Source organism: Dama dama, chromosome 22 (assembly GCF_033118175.1).
Source record: "Dama dama isolate Ldn47 chromosome 22, ASM3311817v1, whole genome shotgun sequence".
Lineage (NCBI taxonomy): Eukaryota > Metazoa > Chordata > Mammalia > Artiodactyla > Cervidae > Dama > Dama dama.
In genome coordinates, this window is record NC_083702.1 from 51,568,607 (window position 1) to 51,580,976 (window position 12,370).

At 46.6% G+C, this 12,370-nt stretch overlaps 1 protein-coding gene across 1 annotated transcript in view; it reads right to left on the minus strand.

Moving 5' to 3' along the window:
* STAB2 (stabilin 2) overlaps positions 1–12,370 on the minus strand; it is a 167,679-nt gene that overhangs the window by 23,580 nt on the left and 131,729 nt on the right. The window contains exons 53-58 of the mRNA XM_061125502.1: positions 9,979–10,125; positions 8,509–8,565; positions 7,259–7,385; positions 5,179–5,328; positions 3,383–3,487; positions 635–742 (exon numbers count right to left, since the gene is read on the minus strand). Of these exons, the coding sequence (XP_060981485.1) occupies positions 635–742; positions 3,383–3,487; positions 5,179–5,328; positions 7,259–7,385; positions 8,509–8,565; positions 9,979–10,125 (694 nt within the window). The remainder of the gene's footprint in view (positions 1–634; positions 743–3,382; positions 3,488–5,178; positions 5,329–7,258; positions 7,386–8,508; positions 8,566–9,978; positions 10,126–12,370) is intronic.

Below are 12,370 nucleotides of genomic sequence, written 5' to 3' on the forward strand. Positions count from 1 at the left end.
TTTCCTTCTGCTTCCTGGGATGTGCTTTTGGTGTGGCCATCTCAGGCCAGGTGAGTGAACGATGGCAGAGCAACAAGACAGAAGCAGTCTGGGCCCCAGACTGAGAGAAACCCTACGTTAGCTCTGGATACCTCCATCTAAAGTACTAAACAAGATAAAAATAAATATCTAAACATCTGCCTTGTTTATGCCACTGTTTATTTGGATCTCCGTGTGGCTAAACCTATATCCTAACTACTAGAGATAGAGACATAGCTGTGTTCAAAGGGATTCTCAGTGAGTGGTGAGACTATGTGTAGGTTTCACTGTTGTTTGAAAATTGCTGTTTAGTCACTAAGTTGGAGCTGAGGGAAGCACTGTCTTAACATACTATAGAATATTTTCTCAATTTTTTCACATAAGACCAGATTATTTGTAAAGTTACAAAAACACCATAAAACAAAGTGCATTGCAGTTTGCAAAGCCTGGGAAGTGGGCAGGTTAGGCATGAGCAAGCCCATCACAGAGAGGGTGGGTGTTGCTGAAGCGGCCCAAGCAGGAAGCAGAAGGGCTGGGACGGGGCCCAGGTCCCGACTGAGCTCCGCTCCGCCCCTGCACCCCGCCGCTGTTCCACCCACACACAGACGGGACTCACCTGTGCACGTTATTCCATCTCCTTCATAGTTCAGGTTACATTCGCATGTGTTGTTGTTCTTACAGGTAGCGTGAGCAGAACAAGGAGGCGTGCAAACGGGAGGCAAAGCTGCAAAGAAAGAAGTGGTAATTCATCTCCTACTGTGGTGCGAGGCATTGGGATCCAGCTAAGGCATCTTCCAAGATGCCATCTGACTGCCCCTGTGTTTCTAAGGTGCCCCCTTACAGCTGCAAGGTGGGGGTAATGGGGTGATTTACTAAGGGCCCTCCCAGCCTGGGATTCTGAGATTCCAGAATTACTCTTTTGTAGTAAGACTTTACTTCTGCCATGTTATCCAGATTGGAATGCAAAGATGTTAACCTTAGGGGCAACCAATAAAAACTTTATACCTCAAAGTCTGCCATCAAGGATGAATTTTGCAGACTAGCTCTTTGGCCCTGAGAGCATGGGGTTCCAGAAGAGATGGTTAAATTAGAGCAGAAATTCCAGGGTCTTCTTTGTTGTTGCTGCTTCCGACTCTGTGATGTCAGGGACTGCAGCACGCCAGCCTTCCGTGTCCTTCACTATCTCCCGGAGTTTCCTTAAACACATATCTATTGAGTGGGTGATGCTATTCAACCATCTCATCGTCTGTCACCGCCTTTTCCTCCTGCCTTCAGTCCTTCCCAGCATCAGGGTCTTTTCCAGTGAGTCAGCTCTTCACATCAGGTGGCCAAAGTATTGGAGCTTCAGCTCCAGCATCAGTCCTTCCAATGAATATTCAGGATTGATTTCCTTTAGGACTGACTGGTTTGGTCTCCTTGCAGTCCAAGGGGCTCTCAAGAGTCTTCTCCAACACCACAGTTCAGAGGCATCAATTCTTCAGCATTCAGCCTCCTTTATGGTCCAACTCTCACATCCATACATGACTACTGGAAAAACCACAGCTTTGACAATACAGACCGTTGTCGGCAAAGTAATGTCTCTGATTTTTAACATGCTATCTAAGTTGGTCATGGCTTTTCTTCCAAGGAGCAAGCGTCTTTTAATTTCATGGCTGCAGTCGCCATCTGCAGTGATTTTGGAGCCCAAGAAAATAAAGTCTCTCACTGTTTCTATTGTTACCCCATTTCTTTGCCATGAAGTGATGGGGCTGGATGCCATGATCTTCATCTTTTGAATGTTAAGTTTTAAACCAACTTTATCACTCTCCTCTTTCACCTCCATTAAGAGGCTCTTTAGTTCTTCTTTGCTTTCTGCCATAAGGCTGTATCATCTGTGTATCTGAGGTTGTTGATATTTCTCCCAGCAATTTTGATTCCCGCTTGTGCTTCATTCAGCCCAGTATTTTGCCTGATGTACTCTGCATAGAAGTTAAATAAGCAGGGTGACAGTATACAGGCTTGATTTACTCCTTTCCTGATTTGGAACCAGTCCATTGTTCCATGTCCGATTCTAACTGTTGCTTCCTGACCTGCATACAGATTTCTCAGGAGGCAGGTAAGGTAGTCTGGTATTCCCATCTCTCTTTTTTTTTTTTTTCTGCTTTAAGATTTATTTATTTATTTATTTTTTTTATTCTGCATTTTTTTTTTATTATTATTATTATTTTTTTTTCCAGTGGGTTTTGTCATACATTGATATGAATCAGCCAAGTTTCCAGTTTGTTGTGATCCACACAGTCAAAGGCATTAGTGTAGTCAATGAAGCAGAAGTAGATATTTTTCTGAAATTCTCTTATTTTTCTATGCTGCAATGGATGTTGGCAATTCTAACTCTGGTTCCTCTGCCTTTTCTAAATCCAGCTTGAACATCGGAATTTCAAGGGCCTTCTTAGGGTACCACTAATCTGGGGCTTTGGTGATTGAAAGGGGCTGCAGTATCCAGAGGCAGCCTGAAGCCATGGGATGGTTAGGAGAAGGAGGGGGAGGCGGAGGGGGAGAAGCAGGGAGGGAAGGAGGGGGAGGAGGAGGGGGAGGGACTGAAGTGTAGAGGACTGCCAGGATTCTGGCACTTTGGGTTGCTGTTACTCATAAGAACAGCTCGGTCACGCCCTTCTGCCCCCAGGGACGATGAAATGACAACTTGATCATCAACCTTCACACCTTAGACCTTCTGACTGGAACAAAGGGTTCAGCATGCAAGGGAGAACTCAGAAAACTGACAGCTCAGTAAGGATTGAGATCTGACAACGATGACAGTAACTGACAATGATACTGGCAGCTCCCGTTCCTGAGCGCCCACACGCACTGGCGTTCCAAACCTACGACCCTGACCCTCACAATAATGCTTCCTACAAGTTGTGCAAGAGGCTCTCTGTTTACGGGCGAGTATATCAAGATTCCGAGAGGGTGGCTTTGCTGAGGCCATTTGTCTAGTAAGCAGCAGAGTTCAGGGTCAGATCCCAGCCTCCACGGAATACTGTATTTTCCATGAAACCCTCCAACTCGATGTCCACACACAACCAGACCTGGGCAGTGATCCTGAAGGACCACTCCTGCCCAATAGTCCTTTGCTTGAGGTGGGTCCTTCCATGATTGACAGGACTGCAGGCTGGTTTCCTGGCTTTGAGTTAAGTCTTTTCATCTAGTTTCCTCCGGGTCCCCAGATCTGATCCCGGGGCCACATCGCCAGCTTTTCCTCATGGATAAATGAACTGCTCAGTTGTTTTTTACAGATGTCGCTCAGACCCCCACCCTCAGTCAACTGCTCTTGGCAAGGTCTGCTGCAGCACGGGGCTGCTGGCGCCCGACCACCCCCACAACAGACCTGTCTGCGTGTCACAGAAGCGGCCCGTCCACCCCGTCTCGCAGATGCACTCCCCGGAGCCTGTGATCCCGTCATCACACTGTCCATGGTCCGAGCAGCCACAAGCTGTAGAGCAAGTTGGAATGTGGTCAGTCAGCAGGGATCTGGGACTGAAGTCCAATCTGTCAGCTCACTGGCTGTGGGCTGGCTGTGTGGTCAGTGTGGGAGGCCCTGTGCTTATCCATATTCATTCATTCAAACTTCCAAAAAATAACTTACTCAATGGCTACCATGAGGCACAGGCTACCAGGCAATGAGGTTACAGCAGAAAACGTAAGACATAAGGTCCCTATTCTCAGGGAGCTTACAGTCTAGGGGTATAGGGCTATTGAACATGTCATGATAAATATGTTGAGTGTTGTAAATTACAGAAGTAGAGGGTGTCGTGGGGTATGGAATAGAACAGAAAGGGAAGGGAACCTTATCTGGGCCTCCTAACAGAAATCCATTTAAAAGTCAAAGCTCTAAGAAACATCCCATTCCTTCTGCTTCTGACCACCTCCAGCACCAACGCCTTAGCCCAAGGCACTGCCATCTCTCGCCTGGATTGGGGCATTAGCGTCCCCAAAGCTGGCCCTTCTTTTGCTCCTGCTTCCCCATGGTACTCTCTGCACAGGGCAGCTGGGGTGGCCCTTTCTGTTTAGGACACCCTCACCCTTCACAGTCCTTCACTGGCCGCTACCGCACTTAGATAAGACGCTGAAGATCTGTCTCTGGCCAGGAAGCTCCCATATTATCTGGCCCCTGGCGACCTTCTGAGCCCATCTCCGCATCCTCTCTCTCTTCTTTGCCCACTCTGCTCAGCTACCTCGGCCGCTCAGCTGGTCCTTGCATGCCGAACCTTGTCCTACCTCAGGGCCTTTGCACATGCCTCTCTTCCCAGAAAGCCATTCCTTTAGTCTGCACCGTCCCACAGGGCAGCCAGTCATCACACGTGGCTATTTAAACACAAACTAACTAAAACGAACACAAATCAGCCCCTCAGTCACAGATTCTGTGTACTCGATATCCACACATGGCTGGTGGCTTCCTCATGGCAGAGCTAGGCAGCATTTCCAGCATCACTGAAATCTGACTGCACGGAGCTACTATTGATATCCCCACACCTGGCCCCCTCATCTCTGCTAGGTCTCTACTCAAAGATTTCGTGAGATGTTTTCTGGAGTAGTATTTCCTTTCTTTCTTGATCCCCTTCACCTGCTTCTTTCTCTTTGTACCTTTATGTCTATTTTTATTTCTGTTATTTTTGTTTCTTCTCTTTGAGTGTAACTCCTTGAAAGCTGAGATGCTATCCCCTTCCCACACCCCGTAGCCCTACAATTTAGAACGATTCCTGGCTTTTGATCAAGTCACTTAGGCTCTTGGTGCCTCAGCTTCTCCATCTGCTAAGGAGAGAATAATAGCTCCCACTTCGAAGGCTTGTTGTGATGAGGTGCACACGGCAGGCACTCCGTACACGTGAGCTACTGATAATAGTAAGGACGCAGCATATACCTGGTGGTCGAATGACTGAATGAGTCTTGGTTGGCTACAGCTTGCCTGGGTGGCTGCTGGGGATGTGAATTTCAGTTCTATGGATGAGGTTCTTTCAGTGGATGGAAATTGGGAAAATATCCAAGGAGGAATAAAGAGCAGGCAAATGGGAGGCTGGGGAAAAGAGGAAGGATGCTTCTTGCTCAGGTGGATGGTATGCGTCAGGGCAGGGTGCACGCGCCCCTGATGACAGGCGAACGCTCAGTGGAGGGGGTGCCACATACGCTGACAGTCAGGCCCGAATCTCCCCGGCCAGCACAGCTCACATGCTGTCCCGTTGAAGCCGCTGTTGCATTTACACTGTCTGCTGGGTGAGTACGGATCCAGGCAGGTGCCCCGGTTATTACACGGGGTGTCTGGGCCTCCAGGGCAGGCTGGAAGAGATGAAACAGCAGTGACTCAGCAGTCTCCCCAGGCCCAGAGCAGTTCAGTGCCTTTGTAAATGTGCGGCTAGCCTGACCTCAGCTGTGGGTTCTCTCCTCCATTAACCCAGGAGGTCTGCTGTCCCGGGGACACATCCATATAGTGTCACTGCCTGATGGTTTAAATGTATCTTATAGGACTGGAAGGGTGATGTTTTGAACTGCGCACTGTATTTGGGGGTCAGGAGACCAGGCTTTGGTAAAGAAACCGCCTGCCAATGCAGGAGACTTAAGAGACATGGGTTTGATCCCTGGGTCAGGACGACCCCTGGAGGAGGAAATGGCAAACCACTCCAGTATTCTTGCCTGGAGAGTCTCATGGACAGGGGAGCCTGGTGTGCTACACAATCCATGGGGTTGCAGAGTTGGACCCAACTGAAGTGACTGAGCATACACTCAGACCTGGGTTTGTTGGCCTGGGCTGAATAATGAACTTGCTCTGAGCTTCAGTTCTCTTAGCTCTAGAGGCTGGTGATGATGCCCACTTGCCCTATTCCACGTTGTGACTATGAGGATCAAATGAAATACTGTAATCGGCAGCATGTGAAAATATAAAGCACTGAACAAACATAAGGGATGGCACTGACTTTGGTGAATGGTCTATGCTTTAGTGATGGAGAGTGGAGTGAAGGTTGAGTAATTGTGTGGACTCTCAGCCCAGAATTTTCTCAACTGGATCATGATAAATAGAGTATGGTGGTGGTTTAGTCACTAAGTCGAGTCCAACTCTTTGCGACCCCGTGGATTGTAGCCTGCCAGGCTCCTCTGTCCATGGGATTTTTCCAGGCAAGAATACTGGAATGGGTTGCCATTTCCTTCTCCCAGGGATCTTTCCCCACCCAGGGACTGAGCCTCTTTACCGCTGAGACACCAGGGAAGCCCATTTTACCTAAAATCATGGCTCCTGGAGACACAATGGGGGAACTTGGACTTGCTTCTTATCCAATTTGTATCTCTATTTTCTCATCTGTAAAATGGGGCTGACAATGGAAGTTGCTTCTTAGGGTTTGTTGAGAGGTTCAGCTGTATTGCCACATATGGGAAACTGTTTTGTTGTTTCATCATTAAGCCGATGGACTGGACTGTAGCCCGCCAGGCTCCTCCGTTCATGGGATTTCCCAGGCAAGAATACTGGAGTGGATTGCCATTTCCTTCTCCAGGGGATCTTTCTGACCCAGGGATCGAACCTGCATCTCCTACACTGGCAGGAGGATTCTTTACCACTGAGCCAGCAGGGAAGCCCTGTATGGGAAGTAGCACTCAATAAATGTGCTCATTTAAAACAGTGCATGGCAGACAGGAAGTTCTATGCCATTTGTTATGCTGTTGCTGCTGCATTATTAGCTAGAAGTTGTATCTAGACCCAGGGGTTTCAGGAGCCCTTCCCTGAAAAGTTGTGAGGTTAGGGAGGAAGGGTGATGTTATACATCTTATAACAGGAGAGTTTTCAGGAAATAATGGCCCACACATACTACATTAATATAACACCCTGCCAAGGTGGATGTCCTTAGATGCAGTTAAACTAGTGTGCTTATCAGTATCATAGACTGCAATCAGTATCATCTCAAAAATAAAATATAGTGTTGCTAGCACCATGGGAAATGTCTTATTCTATAACATTAAGCAGAAAACACATGATTTACAATCTTTGCACAGCAGAATCTCAGCTCTGTAAAAACTGGATATGAAAAGGAAAAAAGGAAAGCTACATAACTCTTCAGAATAATTGCTTTTGGATCTTTTCTTAGTAGAATCATTAAGAACAATGTACTCCCCTGCTTCCCTACCCCCACCTTAAACTTTATGCTTCTGGTACTTTCAAATGCTCCACAGTGATTGTGCAATCATTTAAAAATCACAAGAAAATAAGAGGCACCCTCACCCTGACAGTCTGGCCAGAAGTAGCCCTTGCAGCACTTGGGGAGCTGTATCACCAGAGTGCAAAGTTGTTTGCAGCCTTCCAGGTTCTTCTTGAAGGGCAAGTCATACAGACACTTCTGCTTCTGGCCCTAAAGGAAGAGATTGAACCATCCCTCCACATTCCATCCCTGTCCTTGGGCTCTTGGGCTCTAGTCTGCCCCCAGTGGAGGATCCTAGGTACTGCCCAAGTTGAAAATAGGACTCAAATGGCCAAGAGCCCTGTGCAGGGAATTCTTTTCTTAGGGGCACAGAGAGGCAAATGAATGGGGAGGGGGCAGAGGTGGAGTCCACGGGAAGATTTCACCCCACTTTAAGAAGAAGGACTTGGGGGCCTTTAGAGCTGTTTGCAAAAGATGAGTTTACCTGGGGAAGAAGTGGGGTGGAAAGAGGTAGCTTTCTATCAGGAGAGAGGTCTGGCAAGCCCCCAAGATCATCAGTAGAGAGGGAATGGGGTTGCAGTTCATTTTTGTAGAGGTGTTTCTGTTAGAGGGGTTACTAGTAGGGTAGAAAGAGCTTGACTTTGGAGTAAGTGCTTAAACCAGTATTTAACTAGTACTTACTCTGTGCCAGGCTCTGTACCCACATTTGAAAACTTACTTTTCCTGATAATCACACACAGAACTATTATTAGCTCCATTGTGCAGGGGCAAAAACATATAGATTAAGTTACTTGTCAAAGACTACCCACTGGAATTTGACCCCATAACTGTGGACTCCGAATTTCATTGTCTTAACCATTACTCTTACCCTGTATTCTAGGCTCTAATCCTAGCTTTGTTCCTTATAGCTGTGTGGTCTTGGGCTGATTGCTTACCCTCTCTGAGACTTATTTGTCATAAATTGTAGTAATGTATTTTCCTGTATTATAATGGGAATAGAGGATAATGTCAAAATAAAGAGTCCAACACAGAGCCAGGGACATGAGCAGCAACCAACTAAAGGCAACTATTATTTTTATAATTAGCATTATTTTTGTAACCCCTTCTAGGTCTTTAATCCCATGATTTTAAAAGTGGGCTGACAGTTTTCCTGGGCGAAGAATGTTCACCTCTCATCCCAGTGGCCTGATTGTTGAAAGAAAGACATGAATTAGTTACACGCAGTTATAACACACCCACAGATGCACACACACCCATACCTATAAGGAAACTTGGGTTTAATAAAGAAAGAAACCTATCACTCTCCAAACATTATCACTGTGTTCATAGTTACCTTTGGTTTAGTCCACTTGGGGCAACTGGGAGTATAGAAACAGTTTCCACAATTCCCCTAGTATGCAAGAAAAGAAACACTTAAAAATCCAGAATATCGGGAAACACAAGCAAATGCCCCTGGTTAATGCTATTTGACTAAGAACTTAATCTTGATTAAGATGCTGGCTATGATTAAGAATATAAAAACAAATGTACTGCAATTTTGCCATAGAGAATTCTGAAGGTCTGTCTTGGGTCTCAGCGCCTCGGTTTAGTTCTCTGAGGTGGTAAGTTCCCCATTAGATGAAGGGGCACCAGGGCAGGGTCATGAGGCACATGGTATACCAGCCATGGGAAATGTGGATAGTGTCAGTTCCCTTAGAGATCGGCTGTGAAATTTTTGCGAATCACATCCTTTGATCCTTAGTCTTCTAATCTATAAAACAGGGATACTAATTCTTGCTATTGATTTTCAGGGGATTTGTGAGGAAAAATGATTAACTGAAAAAAAAAATGTGTGTGTATATATACTTTGGAAGTTAAGAAGTTAACTGTTTTTTCATCTCCTACTTTGGATGATTGGTATTCTAGTAATTTAGATATTTATCGAATGCTTATAAGTCACCTGTGACCAGAAATCAACTGGTCACAGACTTTGCCATTTAAGTCACTTCATCTCTTTCAGACTCAATTTCCAAATTGACATAAGGGAGTTGATGATCACTACTTCTATTATTTGGAGAAGGAAATGGCAACCCATTCCACTGTACTCTTGCCTGGAAAATCCCATGGACAGAGGAGCCTGGTAGGCTACAGTCCATGGGGTCTCGAAGAGGCAGACACGACTGAGCGACTTTACTTTTACTTTACTTCTATTATTGGACGGGGGTAAGATGGGCACTGAGCCAAACAGTAGGCTCAAAGGTCATACTCAGTAAACGGTACTGGATGGATGAACGAGTGTGAAATGCACGTGTGCCTCACACAGTGCAGGGCCCGGGACAGAGGTTCAATCACTGCTAGTGCATGAGCAAGTGAATGGAAGTATGGGCAGCATATATTAGATTGAACCATATGACATGGCCATTTTTGTAGTCATACTCTGTCAAACACGGCAGTTTCACATGGCCTATTCTGGCAGAGGCTCGAAAACTGCTTGCTGAACGGATAAGTGAGTGACTGAGTGGATGAGTGGGTTTGAAATGATTGGCAGAACAGGGCATACAGTTGGTCCCCGTTAGCTGCTCGCTTCATGGTGAGGGGGTGACTAGGTGGGGGATGAATGAGAATGGGCAAGGCCTGCCAGGACTGAGCAGATGCTTGTTGATGGTGAATCTGAAAAGCCCTGTCCTGTGGCCTCCTGGTCCCCTGGTTCCCGCATTCGCTGGGGACCAGCCCTCTGAGTCTTCACAGCAGGGTCCACGCGAGGTCACAAGGGCTGTTTGTTGGCCCAGGGGTCACTTTCTACAGTAGTGTTTTCAGGACTGACCGAGACATCGAAGGTGGTAAAAGTGTCGCAACGGCCCCCCAGGGTGGGGTCAATCAGCAGACAGTCGATACCGTAGGCCACACCCACGTCAAACAAGAGCTCCCGCTGCACAATTCTGCACGTTTGGCTGTTCAGGAAGAGGTCGCCCTGCGAGACAGGGAGAGAGAGAGGGTGAACAGTCAGTGGTCCTCAGACTTCTCTTCTCAGGCCATGGAGTGTGGGCAGAACCTACCAGAGGCAGAAGAACTGATATGTATTGATATCAACGTCTACATCACAAATGCTTCGAATGTATTATATCCAAGTACTGTTCTTTGTGCTTTACCTATGCGAGTTCCTTCAATCCTCACGGCCACCCGAGGATGTGGCTACTGTTGTTGGTATTCCCATTCACAGATGAGGAAACTGAGGCAGTGAGTTGTTAGGTAGCTCACCAAGGTCACACGATCAGTAAGTGGTGGTGTGGGTATTCATGCCCAGGTTGGCAGCCTCAGCCCCCCTCTCCTGGCCACTCGGCAATACTGCTCCATCAAAGTACGGATGGTGGTGGTGGGGGTGACAAGGTGGGGCAGATGTGGCCTGACCCTGGTTCAGGACAAACCAGGTTGACACGGCCACTTCATGGGCAGTTACCCAGTTTTCTTATCTAAGGCCAGCACCTAGCAAAACTCTGGTACCACTTCCTTTACAAAATATACAGTGACAAGCTTTAACCTTATAATGATAGCAACTTCTTTTTCACATGCAGTAGGCATTGATGCTTTTGAATTGTGGTGCTGGAGAAGATTCTTGAGAGTCCCTTGGACTGCAAGGGGATCAAACCAATCAATCCTAAAGGAAATCAACCCTGAACATTCATTAGAAGGACTGATGCTGAAGCTGAAGCTCTAATACTTTGGCCACCTGATGCAAAGAGCCGACTCATTGGAAAATACCCTGATGCTGGGAAAGATTTGAGGGCAGGAGAAGGGGGCAACAGAGGATGAGATGGTTGGATGGCATCACTGACACAATGAACATGAGTTTGAGCAAAATCCGGGAAATAGTGAAGGATAGAGGAGCCTAATGTGCTGCAGTCCATGGGATCTCAAAGAATCACACAACTTATTGACTGAACAACAAGACATTGTCTAAATCATGCTCTAGATATATTGTTTTGTTTAATTCTTGCAACAATCCTTAAGCATCCCCTCCTAAAGTCCACACAGCTAGTAAATTGATGGATATATTCCCCAACCCCGCCCCCCAACAGGAAGCAAAATGCTTTTAGAAAGTTCCATGAAAAGAAAAAGAAATCTCAGTAGTGTTTGATAGGATGCACACAGTGTGATTCAGTGGAAAGAACACTAGAAAACTGTAGTTGAATCCCCGCACTTTCACTCTTTCACTATATGAGCCAGTCCCTAAACTTCACTGAGGTTTAATTGTTTTCACCAGGTGGATAGGATTAATGATTACATTGCATATAAAGTTTAACTAAATGGTACTCTGAATACAAGGTGCTCTGAAAGCCTTATTAGCACTCAGGATGCTGCTGCTGATAAGTCGTTTCAGTCGTGTCCGACTCTGTGCGACCCCATAGATGGCAGCCCACCAGGCTCCCCCGTCCCTGGGATTCTCCAGGCAAGAACACTGGAGTGGGTTGCCATTTCCTTCTCCAATGCATGGAAGTGAAAAGTGAAAATGAAGTCACTCAGTCTTGTCCGACTCTTAGCGACCCCATGGACTGCAGCCCACCAGGTTCCTCCGTCCATGGGATTTTCCAGGCAAGAACACTGGAGTGGGTTGCCATTTCCTTCTCCAATGCATGAAAGTAAAAAGTGAAAGTGAAGTTGCTCAGTCATGTCCAACTCGCAGCGACCCCATGGACTGCAGCCCACCAGGCTCCTCCATCCGTGGGATTTTCCAGGCAAGAGTACTGGAGTGGAGTGCTATTGCCTTCTCTGGGCACTCAGGATGACATTCTTCCTTTGATAAGTGCCCAGTTTCTATGGAGATAGTGTAGCTGATCTCAAGAGGATAAGTATATTGGGATAACTTTCCAGAAGTTGGGATGTAAAGATGTCAACACTCTTTGGATTTAGGAACAAACTTAATGCCATTCTAATCCAATCATCAAGAGGGATTCTTGCTTGTCAGAAGATGTAAACAAAATGGTGTCTGAGACTTCTCTGAAGGCTCCTTGAAGGTAACCAACTCAGTTTGGAGGTAAATTGCTTTTTCACTTTCTCCTGCCTGGAACATAAATGTGATGGCTGGACCTCCAGCAGTCATGTTGGACCTTGAGGTGACTGTGAGGCTAGAAATACATGCTACAGAGCAGAAAGACAGAAGGAGCTCCCTCAGTGAGCTATCATACTAGCTCAGGATTGGCTACTTGTTTTTTTTTTTT